Source organism: Typopeltis vanoorti, chromosome 2, assembly GCF_054136105.1.
Source record: "Typopeltis vanoorti isolate ZY-2024b chromosome 2, IOZ_Tvanoo_1.0, whole genome shotgun sequence".
NCBI lineage: Eukaryota > Metazoa > Arthropoda > Arachnida > Uropygi > Thelyphonidae > Typopeltis > Typopeltis vanoorti.
In genome coordinates, this window is record NC_143550.1 from 108,637,554 (window position 1) to 108,658,867 (window position 21,314).

At 35.6% G+C, this 21,314-nt stretch overlaps 1 protein-coding gene across 5 annotated transcripts in view; it reads right to left on the reverse strand.

The window, feature by feature from the left end:
- LOC150109321 (Na(+)/H(+) exchanger beta-like) overlaps nucleotides 1–21,314 on the reverse strand; it is a 489,491-nt gene that overhangs the window by 85,489 nt on the left and 382,688 nt on the right. For all 5 annotated transcript variants that reach the window (XM_090412496.1, XM_090412499.1, XM_090412495.1 and 2 more), the window contains 2 exons: nucleotides 14,324–14,389; nucleotides 1,196–1,296 (listed from right to left, as the gene is read on the reverse strand). In XM_090412496.1, the coding sequence (XP_090268622.1) occupies nucleotides 1,196–1,296; nucleotides 14,324–14,389 (167 nt within the window). The remainder of the gene's footprint in view (nucleotides 1–1,195; nucleotides 1,297–14,323; nucleotides 14,390–21,314) is intronic.

Consider the following 21,314-nt stretch of genomic DNA (forward strand, 5'->3'; position numbering starts at 1 on the left):
TGATCATCTCCAGCAGCTGAACAAACAGGTCTAGCAACATCTTACCATATATTTAATCCTATTAGCCTCAACTTTGTACCATATAGCCTCAAACTCACTGATCTACGACTACATTATTATTACTACATGGTTTCCATAAATTAAGAAACAAAGAGAAAATCACAATAACTTAGAAACTGAATGATGAATTTTTATTCAATTCAGTAAAAAGCAGTATGATAGGAGATGAGAAAGAAACACCCACAAAAATTGTAAATAATTTAATTCAGTAACAAATGGAAGCATGAAAACAATGGTCAAAAAGAAGATATCAAAATGAGATTGTCAAAGTGCTTCATTAAGGAATGTGGTTACCCCTCACAATGACGTTTCATACTGTTTATAATGGTGTCCAGGAGGTCAGTTGGTAATAACAACCATTGCTCCTACAACTTCTGAGTCCCTCAAGGTTTTGCTGCTGCTCTCAGTCCCTGTGTACAGGGATTGAGAGCAGCAGCATGTCTACCTAGAGCATCCCAGATATGCTCAAAGGGATTAAGGTTAGTCCATATGTATGATAATCTATTCTTCAAGATACTGGTCCACGAGCTTTGCTCAATGAGGATAACCATTATCATCTTGTAGAATAAATGTCTTCCCTATAGCACCCACAAAGTGATGAACATAGCCATGCTGGACCTCATTTCTATAAGTTGCACTGTTTCTGGTTCATGGTTCTGCTAGGAAGCACATCAAGGTTGGTGCATCCACCCAACAAGATGCTTACCAAAACCATCATATTACATCCACCATAAGTGTCCCTTTCATGGATATTAGAGGAATAATAATGTGTCCATGGTTCTCTCTCTCTCTACAAAGTAATACCAGGTGGGCTCTGATCTGGAGAGAACAACTGTGTTTGGTCTCAAAAGCTCGATTCCAAACCTATGTAACCCACTAACCACGAGATAATAATGGCCTGTAATGGAATTTTCTCACCATTGAAGACTGTGAGATTGTCAACAATTGCATTTTTTATCATTATTATTTTAAAAAATTTTTTATTTTAATGTATCTGGAAGGTCTATAATTGCCCTAAAGAAGCAAGAAAGTTATTATAGCAGATCAAAGTAAATTTTAGGGATTTTAAATGAAATAGCATATAAATAAATGATATATAGTTTCATAATTATAGATATCATTTCTGAAAACTTACGCCAAGACCATTTTAGTATATACACGTGTAAGGTTGCTCTCTGTACAGTTCCTAAGCAGAAACTTCCTGAAGTACTTGTCATTATAACGAAGAAGTAATTGCTGTTAAAAAGTACTAAAATAAGTAAAGAAATATAGGAAACAGAATCAAGTTTTCATAGTGATTGATGGTAAAATTCTTATAACAACAAGTTATTTTATTTAGAAAGAACAATTAATCAGCTATGCTTTTAGTACTATAATACTACAACACATATCTGCAGCATTACATTAAATTAGTCTTAGTATAACAGGTTATAACACAAAATGTAATTTTTTGCACTCTGAAATTTGTGTTGCTGATGGTTATTTATAAGATTTTTATGAGATTTTCTTGAGATCTTTCATGAGATTTTTTACATGGAGAATTGTCAGTGAATGGAACACATTACTGGAATATGTTGTTAATGTAGGGAGTGTTAAGGATTTTATGATTCAGTGTGATAAATATGTTGCCAGTTGAATGAACCTCCTACGATGAATCTACAAACTCCATGGAGAGTGTAATAATACTAATAAGTAAATGTAAAGATAATAAATAATTAAGTTTTCTTATACATGAAGACTTGTGGAATAATTAAATTGTGTTAATTTTATTCAACATTTATGTATTTATATATTTTACTCAACCTTTATGTCTAATGTACTGACCTCATTTTCTGAAGCAGAAGTATTTGCTAGAGACAATTTTATATGTTTATTATGTAGTGATAACTGCTGTGTGTGTGTGTGTGTGTGTGTGTGTGTGTGTGTGTGTGTGTGTGTGTGTGTGTGTGTGTGTGTGTGTGTGTGTGTGTGAGAGAGAGAGAGCATGCGTTCCATATGCTCACAACTGGATCTCAGTCCATGAGATTCTGGGCCTAGTTTAGCAATATCTTCAATTAGAGTCCCATTTATTCTGAGAAAGCATCAAGTAAATCTCAGTAACAGAACAATACTTAAAGGAGGGTCAAACAAAAATATGGTTTGTAATCTAAAATCCTGATTCCATTTTAGAATATATTCCACTATTTTTTTCTTATAGAGATATTAAATATTTCTCTTATAGAGATATTACAGTTTATATTTTCTTGGTTTTACTAAATAACAGATAATAGAATCACTGGAGCAAAGATAAGTTTTACTTTTTGTATGGTGACTCATTATTAAGAGGAGTGATAGATGGGAGTGTAACTAAATCGTACTTACCGGGTGCGAAATTTAAGGATGTAAGTGAGAGTATTAGAGTGCAAAAACAGATGGTGAAAGAATTAATAATTGTGGCGGGTATGAATGAATTGAAAGGTGATAAATTTTTTATGAGAGAGGACTTGAAAGTATTGTTAAAGGTAGCGAAAGAAAAGAGTGGCAGAGTTAAAATAGTGAGTCTGTTGCCGCAGTATGACAGAGAGGAGTTTAGAAGGAGGGCCATAATCGCAAATGACATTATGCGCAGGTTATGCAGACGGTGTGGTGTGGAATTCATGGACGTGTGGAATGAGTTTGATGGGCGAAAGGACTTATACAAGATGGATGGCCTGCATTTGAATGGACTTGGTGTGCGGAGACTGGAAAAAGTGTTGCTGAATGAAGTGAAAATGGATGTGCAGAACCAGGGAAACTAGAACTACCAAGGAGGGGGGGGGGTGGATATGCAAACTTCAGTGAGACAGTTGAGTGGAAAAATGTATATAATGTACCCGAGCCAGCACTAAGGACAAAAAATGGGAATGGGACATTTAGAATAACGCATCAAGATAGGGGTGGGACAAAGGGATCACTGCATTTCATGTATACTAATACCAGGAGTATTAGAACAAGAAGGAAGAATTTTTGGCCTATTATTGGCATTAGTGAAACATGGCTGACGGAAGATGATATAGTTAGTGGGATAGAATGTGTAGGTTATAGTGTGTTTAGGAGGGACAGAGAGAATGAAATGGGGAGAGGGGTGTTATTGATGATAGCTGATGAACTGCAGCCAAGGAGAATTGAAGTTGTATTGCAGGATAGTGAAAGGAGCTCATTTGAGGCTATTTGGTGTAAGATTGAGACTGGCAGAATAAAATATACAGTTGGGTACTGCTATAGACCAGGTGATGGAATAGATGGTGGAGATAGTATGCATAAACAAATTGATGAAATGAGAGGAAGGAGGGTAATTATTATGGGGGATTTCAACTATGGTAACATTGATTGGAAGGAGGAGAGGACACATGTGAGGAAGGAAAAGGATTTTATTCAATTATTAAGGGATAACTATCTGAGACAGCATGTAATTGAAAATACTAGGGGTGTGAGAGTGCTTGACCTGGTAATAGCATCTCACAATTTGACTGTAACAAATATGACCATATTGCCACCTATTGGTGAGGGTGATCATAAGGTCTTGACCTGGGAGGTGGCTAAAGGTGTGGAATTTTTGATTAAGACAGGGTATATGTGGAATTACCATGCTGGCAAGTTTGACAAGCTTAGGAGATTGCTTGGATCAGTGCCATGGCATGTACAACTGCAAGGGCTGGACGTCGATAGAGCATGGGAAGTGGTCAAGGAGCATTTACAGGAGGTTATGGCTGATTGTATACCTAGGGTCCGAATAGTAAAACAAGTAGGGGTTAAATGGATGAATAACACCATTAAGCTTGAGCTGCAAAAAAAGAAACAACTGTGGAGGGAATTTAAAGAAAGGGGTGACCTGCAGGCACACAAGAGGTATAAAGTGCAGGCCAGAAGGGTAACGAGTGTGGTAAAAACAGCAAAAGCCGATTATGAAAGGAAACTAGCTATGCAAGCAAAAGAGAATCCCAAACAGTTCTTTCAATATACTGCAAGCAAGGAAAAAACTGTACATGGCAAAATGATTTTAAGGAATGACGAGGTAAGGAGGTCACTGAACCAGTCGATATAGTGGAGTTACTGAGCGCGCACTTTGCAAAAGTATATCATCCAGGTGGTGACATTGAAAAAATGAAGGAACCATTAATTTATACGGGAATTGTGATGAATGAAGTGGAGGTGAATAGTCTATTACAGAACCTTAATGTGAATACATCTGTGGGATTGGATGGTATACCAGCATGGGTCTTGCGTGAAGCGGCTAAGGAATTATCAGTGCCCTTGACCATGTTGTTTAATCTGAGTCTCAGGTCTGGTTTAGTCCTGAAGGCGTGGAAAGAGGGGAAAATAGTTTCACTGCATAAAGGAGGATCCAAGACTATGGTGGCAAATTACCGACTGATCAGCATATCAGGAGTCATTGTCAAGGTCTTGGAGAAAGTAGTCAAGGGAAAAATACAGGAATGGATTGATGAAAATGAGATACTGTACAGGGGACAGCATGGCTTTGCGAAGGGTAGATCTTGCCTCAGTAACTTGCTCAAGTTTTATAACAAGGTGATGGCAGAACTGGATAAGGGAAATGGGTTTACAGTGATACTGCTGGACCTGGAAAAAGCGTTTGGCAGGATACCACATGGAAGTCTAATCCGTAAACTACAACATATGGAAATGGATATAGGGTTGGTGAGATGGATAGGTGGGTGGTTGATGGAGAGATATCAAAGAGTAGTTTATTCAGGAGTAGAGTCCAAAAGACGGCCTGTGACTAGTGGTGTGCTACAGGGGTCTGTTCTTGGACTACTGCTGTTTAATCTGTTCATTAACGATATAGGGAAGGATCTAAGTGGAACAGTTCATTTGTTCGCTGATGATGCAAAGTTGGGTAGGGCGATAGTGAATGCAGAAGATGTCAAAGTCTTGCAGGATGACTTAGATGGATTGAATTCTGGGCTAAGGAGAATGGATGTCAATTTAATGTGACAAAATGTAAGGTTATGCATTTTGGGGTGAAAAGATTAGCAGCAGTATACCACATTGGTGGAACTGTACTCCAAGAGATTGATCAGGCCAGGGACTTGGGAGTGTTGGTGGATAGGGAGATGAAGTTTAGTGGGCACATTGCAAAAAGTAGCTAAATCAGCTCATCAACTCACTTGGTTGTTGAAAAATACCTTGACGAGCAGAGACAAGCAAGTTATTGTACCTCTGTACCGAGCCCTGATAAGACCTCATCTCGACTGCTGTGCCCAGATTTGGTCACCTCGGTTCCTTCTTGATGGGGAGGAGGTGGAGAGGATCCAGAGAAGAGTGACCAAGATGATAGCAGGTCTATGGAATGAACCATATGAGAACAGCTTGAAGATTTGTGGGTTGCAGAAACTAGTTGATAGGCGGAAAAGGGGAGATATGATTGAGACATTCAAATTGCTAAAAGGATTCTATAGGATTAATTCAGAGGATATTTTTGAGATCAGGACTGGTGGTGGGAGAACCAGGGGACACCTATGGAAGCTGGGCAAGAGTGTGGTTAGCAGGGGTGTTAGAGCTGGGTTCTTTACTTTTAGAGTGGTAAATGAGTGGAATAAGCTGCCAGAGTCTGTTGTGGGTGCTATGACAGTGAGCGAGTTCAAGGCAAGGTATGATAGATACTGTGAGAATGTCGAATAGTTGTGTGGACATGATGTTTAGGGCCTCCCTCGATGAGTCTAAGGACTCCCTGGAGTAGCCTGAAATAATAATAATAATAATTTTTGAAAAATTGTATGCATTTTTCACCGAAAACTTATTAGTGATACTTAGACTGAATGCTTAGTAATTATTGAGATTGTTAGTAAGTTTTATAGAGAAATTTGTGTAATGCAATTAACAAATTCAAATTGGCAGTTAGAAATAAAACAACCAGATGTGCAGTACGAAAACTGAGTGTAGTGGACTATGTGAACTTGTCTCAGGTGGTTCACTGTGAGGAGTGTGATGTGCAGCACTTTTTTTTTTTTTTTTTTCCAAGCAATAGGTGCTGGTTTACATTCTTTGCTAGCATAAAATTGAAAACTAAACTGACACTGCATCCTTATTCCATGTGTCATTGTTAATAAAGATGCTAATACATTAAACCATTCCAAAAAAGCACTAGTGATATGTGTGAAAAGGAGAATGTGGCAGATGTATTTATTGAAAGACTGAACAAGACAAGTGAGATGAAAAATGAAATATGAAATGGATATGAAAAATAAACACAAGGAAGTCGGTGGTGGTAATAGGAATGAATGATTTGGTTGGGCATAAGAAGAATGTAAAGATGGATATCAGGAGAATATTAAAGAGAGTAAAAGTCAACAGTGTGGTAGGAAGAGTAGTTGGCGTGTAGCCCAGATATGACAATGATGAGTCGAGGTGAAGAGCAAAGATCATGAATGGCATGTTAGTTAGTAGAAATGTGAAAGAAAAAAGGAGAGCAGCTTGTGAACGTCGTGAATATGTGGGATGGATGGAACTGTGTAAGGATGATGGGCTACATTTTAATGGTTTTGGTGTGAATCATATGGAAAGGCTCCTGCTGGAAGGAAGTATAATTATGAGTGATGTGAACAAGGTATCAGTGGAAGTCAGAGGTGATGTAAATGAGCAGGGAAAGTGGACCAGGTGAAATCAAAGTGATTGTGAATGGAGATGAAATCAGTGTAGGAGATGAGTGTGAGAACAGAAATACAAGTTGGACAGGGAAATGGAAGAGGAGGCAGAAGAGAGGAAGGATAGTGTAAGGAGAGTGGATTCTGAAAGCAGTGATTAAAGCATATATAGTAGGGATGGCCAACATAGGAATGGGATGGATGGGAAGTAGTTGAGTCTGGTGGGAGATATATAGGACAAAGGGTAAAGGTGAACAGACAGGTGCAGGTGAGTAGTCACACATAAAGGGTAGCATGGGTAGGACTGGTAATAGACCAAGAAATTAATTTCTATGCTTGCTTATGGATACCAGGAGTATCATAAATCAGTGAAATTAAATTGTTGCATTGATTAAGTCTATCTGCAAATAGTTGGAATAAATGAAACTAGGTTGGATGAGAATGATATCTGATGTGAAAAGAAACAGAAGGTATGATGTTTTACATGAATATAGGAAAGGCAAGAAGGAAGGAGGAGTGCTGATGATGATAGCAGGATAATAATGCCTGCAACATAGTTGAGATACAAGAGGAAAATAGTGGTAGTGGTTTTGAAGAAGTATGGTGTGAGATGGAGATTAATAGGATGAGATATTTAGTTCAGTGTTGCTATAGACGAAGGAATGTTGAGAGTGGAAACAAAGAAATGTATAAGCAACTTAACTTAGTGAGCAAGAAAAGAGTAATTATTACAAGTGCTTTTAATTATGGTAGCACTGATTTTAATGAAGATATAGCATTGGGGGATAAGGAGAATGAATTTCTTGAGTTCTTAAAGGACAACTATCTTAGGTGATATGTAACAGAAGGTGCACAAGGGTTGCGAAGCTTATATCTGATATCATCATCAAAGGAAATGCTTGTGAATGGAGTGTCTAATCTTCTCCCCAGTTAACAAAGAAGTGATCATGAAGTGTTCACCCGAGTTGTCACCAGTCATATGAGAACTTCTATGAAGAAAGGATATATGCAGAATTACAGGACCAGTGAGTTATGAAAACCCTAAGAGCGAACTAGATCATGGAAAGAGGAGTTGAGTGGTATGGAGACAGATGCTGCTTGGGTTGATCAAAAGCAATTTAACAGCAACAATATTTGAGTGTATTCCAAAGGTGAAAAGGCTAAATAAAGTAGGAGTAAAAATGAATGAATTAAGAGATTAAGCATAAAATCTGGAGAAAGGAGAAGAAAAAGGCACCTTGGAGTCAATGCAAGATGAATATCAGTAATAATAATCAGTTGCATGAAGAATACAAAGAGCAGGCCTTAGTAAAGACAGAAAAAGTCCAGTATGAGCAGAAATTAACTAATCAAACAAAAAAAAATACTAGTGATTTCTTTTGATATGTGGAGAGTAAATGAAAAAATGACTATGGCAGACTGGTAACTGATGCAAAGGATATAGTTGAAGTATTCAATGAACAGTTTATCAGGATATTTCATTCTTGTGAAGGTGATATCTTAAGAAGCTGGAGTACAGAAGGTAGGGTAGAGAGTGGAAAGCGAGAAAAATTGTTCCACTTTACAAAGGTGAAACTGAAGTTACAAAGTATAGCCCGATGTGTTTGGAGTTGTTATTAAGGTGTAAGAGAGGATGGTGAAGACTATGATTTAGAACTCGATTGATAATTGCAGTATTCTCCATTATGGTCATCATGGCTTGTTAGCAGGATATCATGTTTTAACATTCTGCTGATGCACTACTACAAAGTAATGAATTCACTGGATAAAGGAGATGAATGTGCAGTGATATACTTGGATTTTTCAAAGGCCGTGGATAGTTAACAGTTTGTCTTGTAGCAATTTAAGTTGAAATGGATGGATTGGATAAGAGACTAGTAAGTTGGATAGGTAACTGGCTGTCAGATAAGTATCAGCTGGTTGTGTATGGGGAAATGTATCCCAAAAGAGGATGGTCACTAGTAGAATACCACAGGGTTTTTTCTTGGGGTCATTATTGTTTAACTTGCATGTTAATGATATTGAGATAGATTTAACTGGAAATATACAGTTGTTTGATGATAATGCAAAGTTGGGAAGAACAGATGTGGCTTTAAGGAGGATCTCAATAGACTATGTGAGTGGTCAAGTGAGTGGCACTAACAGTTTAATGTTGCAAAGTATTGAAACCGTTTCTCAAGTATACTTGAGAAACAGTTGAGAAGAATTGTGGAAGAAAAGCTTGGTGAAGAACAAGCTGGATTCAGGCCAAATAGAGGCTGTCAGGATCAGATCTTCACTTTACGACAAATAGTTGAGAAAGCATGGGAATATAACAAAGATCTGTATTTAAGTTTTGTCGATTTGGAAAAGGCATATGACAAGGTGCCAAGAGAGAAGCTATTCAATACGCTACAGTTATATGGTGTCAATGGGACATTATATCAAGCAATACTTAGTCTTTATTTGAGTTGTAAGTCAGCAGTTAGAATTGAAGGAAGTACAGGAAGATAGTTTAATGTTAAATCTGGTATGAGCCAAGGATGTACATTATCCCCTCTGTTATTCATTATCTATATGGATCACATTATGAAGGAAAGTGGTATTAAACATGATATGAAAATTGGAGATGTTAATGTCAGCTCTTTGCTTTATGCAGACGATGTTATACTTCTAAATAAATCCACTACAAGTCTGCAAGATTCTCTGACTAAATTGAATAACTGTTGTAATAGATATGGTATGAAGGTCAGCAATAAAAAGACAAAGACAATGAAAATAGGCAGAATCATTCAAAATGTCAACTGTGTTGGGAATGGAGAACCTGTGGAACAAGTAAAACATTTCAGCTACTTAGGCACGATTTTTACTGAAGATGGTAAATTAAATATAGAAATAGACAACAGAATCAGCAAAGCTAGTATGGTGGGAAATCAATTGAATAAATTCATATGGAATAAGAGAGAAATTAGTCAGAACACTAAATTAGCTGTATACAAGACAGTATTCAAACCAGTTTTAACTTATGGATCTGAGAGCTGGGTCAGAAGTAAAACACTTGACTAAAGACTAGAGACCAAAGACTCTATAGAGAGTCCTGAGAAAGATTATAGGTGTGAACAGATGGCATCAATGGCAATATCATATTAAAAACGAGGATATTAGGAAAGAACTTGACATTGTCAGCATCCAGGAATGCGTTAGCAGAGCTAATCTCAGGTGGTATGGTCACTTAAACAGAATGGGCGAGGAAAGATTAGCAAAACAAGTGTTCTCTGCCAGGTTGGCAGCTAAACAACCCAGAGGAAGACCAAGATATAGGTGGATTGATATGGTACAAAGTGCCTTAGATGATAGAAATATAAGATCTAATAATGTTGGAGTCTTGACAAGTAATAGACTGATTTGGAGGAAAATTGTAGATAGGAAGTTAGTAATGATGTAATTTTTTTCATATAGTACTATCATATCCTGTACACCCCCTTGAGGGTACATGGCAGGAATGTGATGATGATGAAGTATTGAAATTTGGTAGGCACGGTTAGGATGCAGAGTATACAATTAACGGAGAAATTTTGAAGGCAGTAGGAAAAATTGAGTAAATGCTTGAGGATATGCTTGTGAATGGAGTGTCTAATCTTCTCTCCAGTTAACAAAGAAGTAATCATGAGGTGTTCACCCGAGTTGTCACCAGTCACATAAGAACTTCTATGAAGAAAGGATATATGCAGAATTATAGGACCAGTGAACAGGCAAATTGGAAATCAGCTCCTGATGTGAAGAAACTACAACACTGGAAGAACCTATACTATACCAGAAACAGTGCACCATGGCCTCCTGTGGTTGTTTTCCAGAGAGATATCAGAAAAATCTTAAATAATATGGATACTTGAAAAGTCTACTGATCCTGATGGTAGTGCCAGAATTTGCACCCATCCTGTATAGCAGTGATTTCCAAACTGGGTTCAGAGAACCCTCTTCAGGGGTTCCATAAGAATTATATAGGAAAAAAATTCCCTAAAATATTGTATCTTGGCATCAAGTACAAAGAAATTTGGTTAAAAAAAAGTCAGCTTTTTTGGAAAATTTTCATTATTTCAACTATGAGTTATGGGTGGTGCTTGATTATCACTTCATTACCACTTTCTTGAGAAATCATGGCATGGCAGCTACACTCACACATATCACATGCATATTGGGCATTTTTTAACTTAGTGCATGGGTGGACCAACTTCTATTTTTCCATTGAAAAATAAATTCCTACCGTTGTGTTCTCAGCATTCTTTGTGAACAAAAAGTGAAGAAATTTCATATTTTTAGAAAACTATTTTTTGTGTAGTAAAACAGCCATTTATTACTTTATTAAATTTTTTGTCAAAAAATGAGTTTGAATTTTTTGTTTTTATCAAAGTGCCACTATAGTGCAACTGGAAGAACAGCAGAACATTGTGCCCCTTTGATTGGAAAAGACCTGCATTAGACTCTCATCATGATGAGAGGAATCTTTACATGGGTTCAATGGTAGAGGTTCAGAGATAGCAGGGTTTTTCTCCCAGAAACTATGGTTTTTCGTCCTGCGTACAGGCAAATCAGCCATAAGAACACATGCAATTTACAGGGAAAAAAACAAAAATAAACACCATTGTTGTTGGTGGTGATGGGTGGTAGATGGCATTGAAACTAGTAGTAGTGTCATCATGTGTATTTGGAGAATTAGCAGTAGAAGAGATAGTGAGATGTGTGTAGAGCGAAGTAGAGTTGAGTGTCCTTCCGTGATGAGTCCTTGGACTCTTTGGCGGCATCAGGTAATAATAATAATAACAATATTTACAGTTGACTTAGAATTATATTGTAGAATCTATTTGTATGAACACATATTTTTACATAAACTGAGGATTCCTCGGTATGAAAAAATATTTTAGGGGTTCCACCATAGTAAACGGTCTGGGAATCACTGGTGTATACTGTAGTTTGCATGCTTTTATATTTAGCTCACATCTGCTCCTCAGCATTGAATTTCATTTCAAAAATAGAAGACAAAAGCCTGCTGTTAAACTTATGACCCACTGACCATACTTCAGGCTTTTGTAAAAGAGTGCAGAAGGTCATTAATCATCAGTTTCTCTCTGCTTATATACCTGCCAGTTAGTCAATGGCCACTAGTTATTCATCTGCTTCTGTATTTTGGAGCAATCTTTCTCATTAAGTGCTCTAAACAATTACAATCCCCATTTTTTGCAAGAAAAATATCAATAGGTTCCTTTTCTCCTAAACCTTGTTTACACAGCATGGCAGTAATGTGGTGTAGGTTCTGCAACCACTATAAAAAAAAAATAAAAGAAATCCAAGAATGTGAAATTTTTTTATTACCTAAAATTATTAATTTCTTTTTATCTAAAATTATGAATTTATTTTTATTACCTAAAAATTATAAGAATCTTTATTTTTTTTATTTTATTTTAGAACTGAAGGTAAGTTAGATAGTATCATACAGAATTTGTAGTGCTTTTCCTACAGAAAACTTGGGCGCTTCCTCCCATAAGATGGATAAACTTATCAAAGAATACACAAAATCAATAACAGACTATGTTTTAATACTTTGGTAAGATTATTAGTCCTACCACAGTATTAATGAGGCTTCTATGAAGTCATGTTTTTTTTTTAATCGATCAAGAGAGTTACTCTTGAAGAATCTTATAAATTTTAAATGAATGTTGATTTGATATGTTTCACTGTCCTTTTGGCCGATAGCATCTTCAGAAAGATAATCAACACAAACAAAAAGATCTAAATTGTTTCCAACAGCTGTTATTTCTATAAATAAAAAGATATAGGATCTACAGTTTAATCATGCATATCATTAAGCATATCATGCAAAGTCTATACATTGTTATTCAAACTCATATGTGACTGCTGGTATACAAAGGAGAGAGCTGAAAAGTTCTGAAAACACCAAGAACAAAAATGAAAGAGAAAGAAAGAAAAAGAACAAATTATTACAATTTGATGAAACATGGGTTAAAGTTTTAAGATATATTCTTTCTTGTGTTTATCAGTTGCTTTAATATAATTTTTGTTCTAGGTGTTTATCAGAACTTCTCAGCCCCCCCCCCCCCCCTTGCAACAGAGGTCTCCAATATTACATACACTAATAAATGACTTCCTGATGTTACAAAGTATAATTGCTTGGTATCTATTTAATGTGCCATGTGAGCAAATTACCTTGAAAGACTACTTGAACATTCTGATGAAAGTGTTCTTTCAAAATAAGGTGTGGATGATGATGATTGCCAATATACAAATCTATATAGTACAGTGTCATGTTCTGTAAGTATGTGTGCCATGAGGCTGCAAACAACCTCCATGCCTTACTTAGAAGAGAATATTGAGAACAAAAATTGTTCACATGGCACATCAAATAAAATCCAAGAAATTATACTTCATGACATCTGGAAATCATTTATTAATGCATACAACACTGGAGACCTTTGTTATGCCAGCAATCACATACAAGGCTTACACAGTAATATACAGATTTTGCATGATGTGTCTAATGATACATGTGATTAAACTGTCAATTTTATATCTTTTAATTGACAGAAAAAAATGGCGGAAATGTCCAAGATCTTTTTTTGTTCTTTCTGAAGATGATGTTGGCCAAAAAAGAGAGTAAAACTATTGAATTAACATTCATTTAAAATTAATCAAGCAAATGAAAGGGAAAATGAGATATATACTATGATATAATTATCTCATCTTCTCTTTCATGTGATAATTACTATAGTGTGATAATTTTATTTGCCACATTGAAATTTCATAAACTATTGAACACTTTCAGTTATATTAACAGGAATTTGTTATTGCAAAATATGCATATCAATCTCATTTTTAAATGCTCTGAAATCATTATTGGTAATTAAACATTATGATTAATGAAAAGAGTTTATGCAAAAATGAATATTATGAATATAGCAATATGTAACAGCAAAGTTTGGTGGAAATAGAGCTACTCTTTTAAAATTTATTTTAGAAAGAATACCTGATCAAAGAAATATGTCTGAATATTCTTGGAGTGAAAGGTGGCCAAATTTGTAAAATTTTCAAATGGATACTTCAAAGATTTTTTTTTTAACTTTTATTTTATTTTTATTGAGTAAACTTAAAATGGTGCAAAAATTGGTATAAGATTGAAAATAATGAAAATTATAAATGTATATAGAAAAGTAAAAGAGAAGAAAAATACACAATGACATAAAATGAAAGACTATTACTAGTAAAGACTAAGAGCGAAAAAAATATATGATATAAGTAATATGTCAACAGTATTAATGCTTCTTATAATAAATTTAGTTTAATCCTTTATCCCAGTGAGAGCAAACAAAGTTTGTGCCTGAAAATATCTTCAGGACTGAATATAGTGTTGTACTATCTTACCTGGGTAAGTAGTACAACACCAGGCAACTCGTAGCAAAGGTGGAGCAAGATAAACTTTCAACATTAAGGCTTCTTGTCATTGATATAAGAGGGCAGTTAAAACCTTGTCATGAGGGCAGCACCATTTCCACTAAGCCTTATTGATATATATTGGTATCAAACAATTCAAGTTCCATGGAAGTAATTTTCAGAAATTTAAACTAATTATATTTTTTCAATGTACTTACTGTCCAGTAATTGCCACCATGATCTCCTGTGACTTCTTCGATACCTGCCATGATGCTACCAACTAACTGAAAAATACAGTTCATAGAAAAAAATGTGAGTTTAAGATAATTAAATATGAGGAAATGTATTTATTAGCCACTCTAGCTGTGAAGTTGATATATGAAGATGTTTCAAAAAATGTGTGTTCAACAAAGTGATGAATTCATTGTGACAAAGCTAGTAACAAAATTGAAATAGATGAGACTAGGTAAGAGAGAGAAAGAGATAGATAGGTAACTGACTCAAATAGGCAGGTTGTATATGGGGAAGTAGTATCCCAAAAGGAGAAGGTCACTAGCAGAGTACCACAGGGGGGTCTGTCTTGTGACCATTATTATTTAACTAGTATGTTAATGATATTGGGACAGGTTCAGCTAGGAATATACAGTTTGCTGATGATGCAGAGTTGGGAAGAACTATGAGGAGCAGAGTAATGTGATGGCTTTGATGGGGATCTCAACAGACTATGTGAGTGGCCAAGTGAATGAAGTGTCAGTTTCTTCTTCTTCTCCTCTCTTCTATCATTTATGTGGATAATGATGATAAGGCCAAATGAACTCTTTCCACTTCCGTCTGTCCCTGGAGAGTCTGAACAATTCTGTTCAGTTTGGTGTTGCTTGTTGTGATTTGGTTTTCAGGTCCTCTTTTATTTTGTCTATCCATCTAATTCTGGGCCATCCTTTGGATCTTTTACCTTCCATCGTTGTATACAGGGTTTTAGTTGGTAATCTTTCTGTTCCCATTATGGTCACATGGCCAAACCATAACAGTCTTCTTTCTTGGATTTTGTCTATTATTGTTATTTCTTGTTTTAGTCATTTCCTTATGTCTTCGTTTCTTAGTCTATTCAGCAGAGATACTCCAAGTAATCTTCTTAGCCAACCCATTTCAGTAGTTAATAATTTTTTCTCTTCAGCTAATTTTGAGATTCCAGCATTCACTTCCACAGAGAAGTATTGGGAGGACCATTGTCTCATAGATTCTTACTTTTGTTACTTGTTTGATGTCTCTTGACCTTCCATGTTATATTTATCACCCAAAAGTTTTTTATGCTTGGCTAATTCGTCTGTTTATATCTTTTATAATTTCACGCTTGTACTCAATTACTCCTCCGAGGTAGGTAAAGTTTTCTACCTGCTCTAAATTCTTACTATCAATTTCAATTTTCAGATTGGTGTTTCTTTTTCCTATTTGCATAATTTTTGTTTTGTCTATATTTAGGTTTAATCCAAATTTCATATATCCTTCCTTTATTTTATCAGAAATTTGTTTTAGATCTTCCATGCAATTCCTTGCAATAATGCAATGTTGTCTGCAAATTTTAAGTTTGTTATATTTTTCCTATATATTTTGATTCCAGAGTCTTTGTTTAGGACCTTACTGGTTACTTCTTCCAGTGTAAAACTGAACAGGTCCAGTGATAGATTGCATCCCTGTCTTACTCCACTCTCTGTGTGGAACCAGTAGGTTCAGGTGTCCTTCACTCATACTGTACTTTTAGATTACTCATATAGATTCTTTATTATTCTTATAGTTTTGTTGAGAATTCCAAATTCTTTCAGTTTTCCACAGTTCTTTTCCATGGATTGAATCAATTGTCTGACAAAAATCTATGAAATTTACATAGCAACTTTGGTTGTACTGTCTTTTCTATTAGCTGTCTTAATGTTAATAATTGATCAATTGCACTTTGTCCTGGTCTGAAACCTGCTTGTTCTTCTCCTAATGTTAGAAGAATTCTAACATTTATGTATGATTGTATGGCTTAATTTGTTTTTGGAGTACTTTCATAAAAACCTTACTTGGAATACTGTGGAGGCTAATGCCTCTGTAATTATTGCATTCTGTTTCTACTGCATTATTGCATTCTGAAGTGTCAGTTTATGTTACAAAATACAAAGACTTGAAATTTGGTAGGCAAGATTAGGATGCAGAGTATATAATTAATGGATAAATTTTGAAGGTGGTGGAAGAGATGAGAGATCTCAGAATGATGATGGAGAGAGAGAGAAAGAGACTTGAAGTTTAGAGTCACATTGCTAAAATTGTAAGACCAGATTATGGCAATTATGAAGAGGACATTAACATGCAGAAGCACAGAGATTATGGTTTCCTTTTATAATGCCTTGATCAGGCTGCATATTGACTACTCTATACAGATTTGGTTGCCTGGTTTTCAAGAGGATGAGGATATATTAGAGAAGGTACAGAGAAGGTTCATTAAGTCAGTTTCAGGTCAACTTGCAGATCCTTGTGATTAGAAGAAACATATAAGTTGATGAGGAGTGGTTACCAGATAAATTTGGATGAGATTTTTCATTGAAGGGTAGAACAAGAGGCCATCCCTGGAAGCTATATAATGAAGGTGTGAGGAGCTGGTTCTTTACAGGGTCTTTGCATGGAGAAATTTGGTGAGTAAAATGAATTGCCTGAAAGTGTAGTGAGTGCAGAAACTGTGAATGTAAAGATGTGATATCAAAACTAATTGTGATGTCTGAATTTTTAATGATGTAATATTTTACTAAAGATTTAAAATGGGCCTAATTTTTATAAAACTGGAGGAGTTACTTGTGAACGGAACAACAAGTGACTTTGTTAATTGTTTGGCAAGTTGTAAATGGGATTGTCTGTACTACAATTATTGGGTGCAGGGAAATATTGAATTTGTGAATTTTTGAGGTCTCATAAACAATAAAGGGTGGTTCAACATGAATAGGCTTTATTTCTTAATAATTTCTCTGTACCAAGAAGTAACTTTTTTCAATAATTAATGAACTGTTTTTTTTCTATTGAGGCTTGATTTTTTTCTATTCAGGCTTATTGATTTCTATTATCTCTGGATTCAAAATGTTAGCTGCATTCTTCTTATCAGTTTTAGTTATCATGATTTTTTTTCTTTTACTCTTGAATAACTTTTTTTAAGACAGTTATTTCTGTGGCATATTGTTTTAGGCAGTTTGGATTTAGCTAGGGATTTTGGATTTGGTTGCAGGATTGTAGATTCCACATTTTATATTTGTCATAATTTCTAGTTTTTGTACTTGTCTTATTACAAGTGGGGTCCCACAGGGCTCAATACTGAGACCTATATTGTTTAACTTTTATATCAATGACATTGTCAGTGATTGCAGGGAGATATTCAGTTGTTTACGGATGATATGAAGCTGGGAAGGGTTATTAGTAATAGTGCAGATGTGGTAGCCCTGCAAGAGGATTTGAATAAGCTAGACAGATGGGCAAATAACTGGGGAGTTTCAGTTTAATGCAGCAAAATGTAAGGTCTTGAAGTTTAGAACACATCGATGGGATGCTGTATACTCTATTGGAGTAGCTATACTGGAGGACGTAGGGGAGACAAGAGATCTGGGGTTGATGATTGATAGAAAGCTGAAATTCAGGGAACATATTGCAAAGGTGATGAAGGTAACCCAGAGGATTGCTGCAATACTGAGAAGGACGCTAACCTGCAGAGATAAAAGAGTTATCATTCCGTTTTATAAGACTCTGATCAGACCACACTTAGACTATTGTTCTCAAATTTGATCCCCAGGATTTGAAGGGGATAAATTAACTGTGGAAAGGGTACAAAGGCAGATAACGAAGATGGTTTCAGGACTGTACAATGTTAATAATGAGGATCAGCTGAGGGAATGTGGACTGCAGAGTCTGGTGGATAGAAGAAGGAGAGGTGATATGATTGAGACTTTTAAACTGTTGAGAGGTGGTTACAGGGTTGACACTGGGGAGTTCTTTTGCTTGGTTGAACAGCGGGAAGGAGTGATGACAAGTTACGAAAGGAAGCTGTGAGCAAGAGGGTGAGGAGTGGTTTCTTTGCATGGAGGGTGGTTGAACCATGGAATGCATTGCCTGATAGAGTGGTGAGAGCGAGAACGGTCAATGAGTTTAAGGAGTGGTATGATAGACTTTGTGTTTCCTAGAAGGGACCTCCTGCGATGAGTCTTTTGGTTTCATGGAGGCTTGAATAATAATAATGATGATGATGCGACCTCAAAAGAGAGCACTAGAAACTTCTCTGAAAAACTGCAACGATGAATTTATAACAATGCAATCTCCTCCAAAATCCTCCAAAAATTACAGTGCACTGACCACAACGTTGTTGTGGTCAGTGCACTGTAATTTTGGAGGATTTCAAATTTTTTCATGTTTAATTTAAATAATTTTCTAAAAAAGCTAAATTATTTTAGAAAAGCCAGCTTTTCTAAAATAATTTAGAAAAGCTGGCTTTTCTAAATTATTTTTTCACTGAAATATGATGAAATACAGGACTGACCACAGGTCAGGTTTTAAAACATTCATCACTTTTTTATGTAGGGAGGTAATAGGTAATCTATGAGAACAGCAACAATTTGCTAAAGTAAGTGTTCTAAGCTCAACCATATGTAAATACGATGTGCTTTGTCTGACTGGAACTTTTCCTTGAGTTTTAAAAATCATATCGGTATCCTAGCATCATTTTAGGAAGGCTAATTTGGTAAGCTGTTGTGCCAATTTTAGTTTCTACTTACAGTTAATAAATATCTATTTACTATTTTGGTATGACATAATTAGTGCTAAAAAGCAGAGATGAATAATGTCAACACTTAATCAAATTTAATAATAATAAAAAAAAAAGCCATTGCAAGCTATTACCTAAAGATGATTAGCAATAGCAACACAATACAGGTCAAACATTTTATGCAATAGTTAACCAAACTATAATATGTCATATCAGTTCCTCTGATTTATTCACATATATTTCATATATTTCACAGTTCTCAAATTACAGATTCTCAGTTTAATGGTTCTTCAATGGATTATGTCAACTGATTACTGAAAAAGATTTGACCTGGTTAATCAAATATGTGGTTACAAAATACTTTCTTGGAATTAATATACCAAACGATCCCAAGAAAGTGTAATAACCACATTCTCTTAAACTGGTCTGCAAATCAATCTCGTAAAGGAGACTAGATAATTAAGAGATCTATATACAAAGTATATATTAACAAAATTGAGAAAAGAACAATATAAAACTGGAACAGAATTTAACTGAATATAAAAAACAAAAAACAGGAAACCCTCAATACTCAACCGCTGCTTCTCCGTGTTGAGAGATCACAGTTATGTTGGTACGGGCACCTGGTCAGAATGCCACAAGAGAGGATCCCTCAGCAGGTCCTCTTTGCCAAGCCAGAGAGTGGAAGGCCAAGGACTCGCTGGATAGATTATATCCAAAACCTTGGGTGGACAAGTTTGGGAATCCCACCAGAACACCTGAGCTTGGTGGCAGAGGATCGTGACCATTGGAAGTTCCTCTTGCAGCTGTTGCCCCCACAACCCAATTAGGAACGGTGGGCCTTGAAGATGTATGTATGTATGTATAAAAAACAAGTCATAGCAAGCTGTTATTTGAAGAAGACTAATAATAACAGAAACTTCATAAAATAAATTGCAGATTGCTCTTAAAATACACTATGAACAAAGCAAAAAAGAATATAAAACAAAATTTTCCCATGGAAAGCATGTAATGGAAGAGTGAAATTTCTCATACGTAGTAAAGCAATTATTGCAAGTAAAATAAATTAATATATTATTGTAGACTATGACATTATCCATAAAAAAGATATACTGAATGGCCAGTTCATTAGACATTAATCTAAAAGCAAGCAACACTACCCTCCTTTTATTCCTCTTACACACTGGAGAATTGTGAAACAATTCCTTAGTGTGTAAGAACTGGGATTCGTGAGACTAACAGATCCTTTGGTGTGGACATATATAGCCACCAGCAGAGTGGCTATATGCCCACACAAAAGGGTCTATTAGTCTCATAAATCCCAGTTCTTAAACACCATTATACGTCCATACCATTCGTATTCACCATCCAGATATTGGATCTAACATTCCAGCTTTTGCAGTAGCACACTCAGGATTTAATCTTCTTGGAGGGAGGGAGGGGGGGGCTGAGTTGAGTAGACAGTTTGAGAATACACACTGCGCATCACATATGACCTATGACTGAGCATCTACAATGATTGCTAATTCATAAGTAGAAGCCATAAGTAGAAATAGAAGACACGACACAACACAAATTTTAAAAAATGAATTTTAATTAGGAAAAGATTTTTGGAAAATTTTCTAGTGCTCTTTTGCATACCACTTTTATGTTAATCGTTGGAAGTTTTCCACTTGGTTATACTATAAATTAAAGATACCAAGAAATTATATACTTGGTATCTTTATATTATTATATACTTGTAATTTAATTATTATATACTTGTAATTTAATCCTTTATCCAAGTGTAAGCAAACAAAGTTTGCACCTGAAGTATTTTCAGGACTGGGACAATTCATATATAAAAGCTGATGACTTCAAATCACTTGTCTTAGTATCCCATAATTTCATAATTCCTTCTATCATTAAATGCACTTTATTCCAAATCTCTCTTCCTGCCTATTTCATTACATGTCATTCATTACAACCCTCCAATATCATAATGAGGCAATTCACGGTCCTATCATATCTTTCATATTCTACAATCTGTAATATGTTCTCAAATTCTTCACTACTCAAATACACTTTCTCTCATGTCATCTGTAAAACTAACACTATCATCTCACCCACATTGTGACATCTTCTCACTGCCCAAGTTGCACTCCCTATTGTCCAATCCCTTCCTTCCAAGGAAAATCCTCCTCTAACTTTCTATCTTTTACCTCATGAATCACAGAATCTTTATACATCATGCTTGTTATATTTCTCTCTTCCCAACTTTCATGTTTTTCTGGTGGTTACACTTTCTACTCTGTCTCTATCTCACTTCCAATCATTCCCTTGTTCCTTCACCCTGTCCTCCATGCAACCTAATTACTTGACAGAGATGTGGTAGAAATAGCAAGCATAATGTTTAAAATTCACTATCACAAAATGGAGACTGCTACCATGATGGA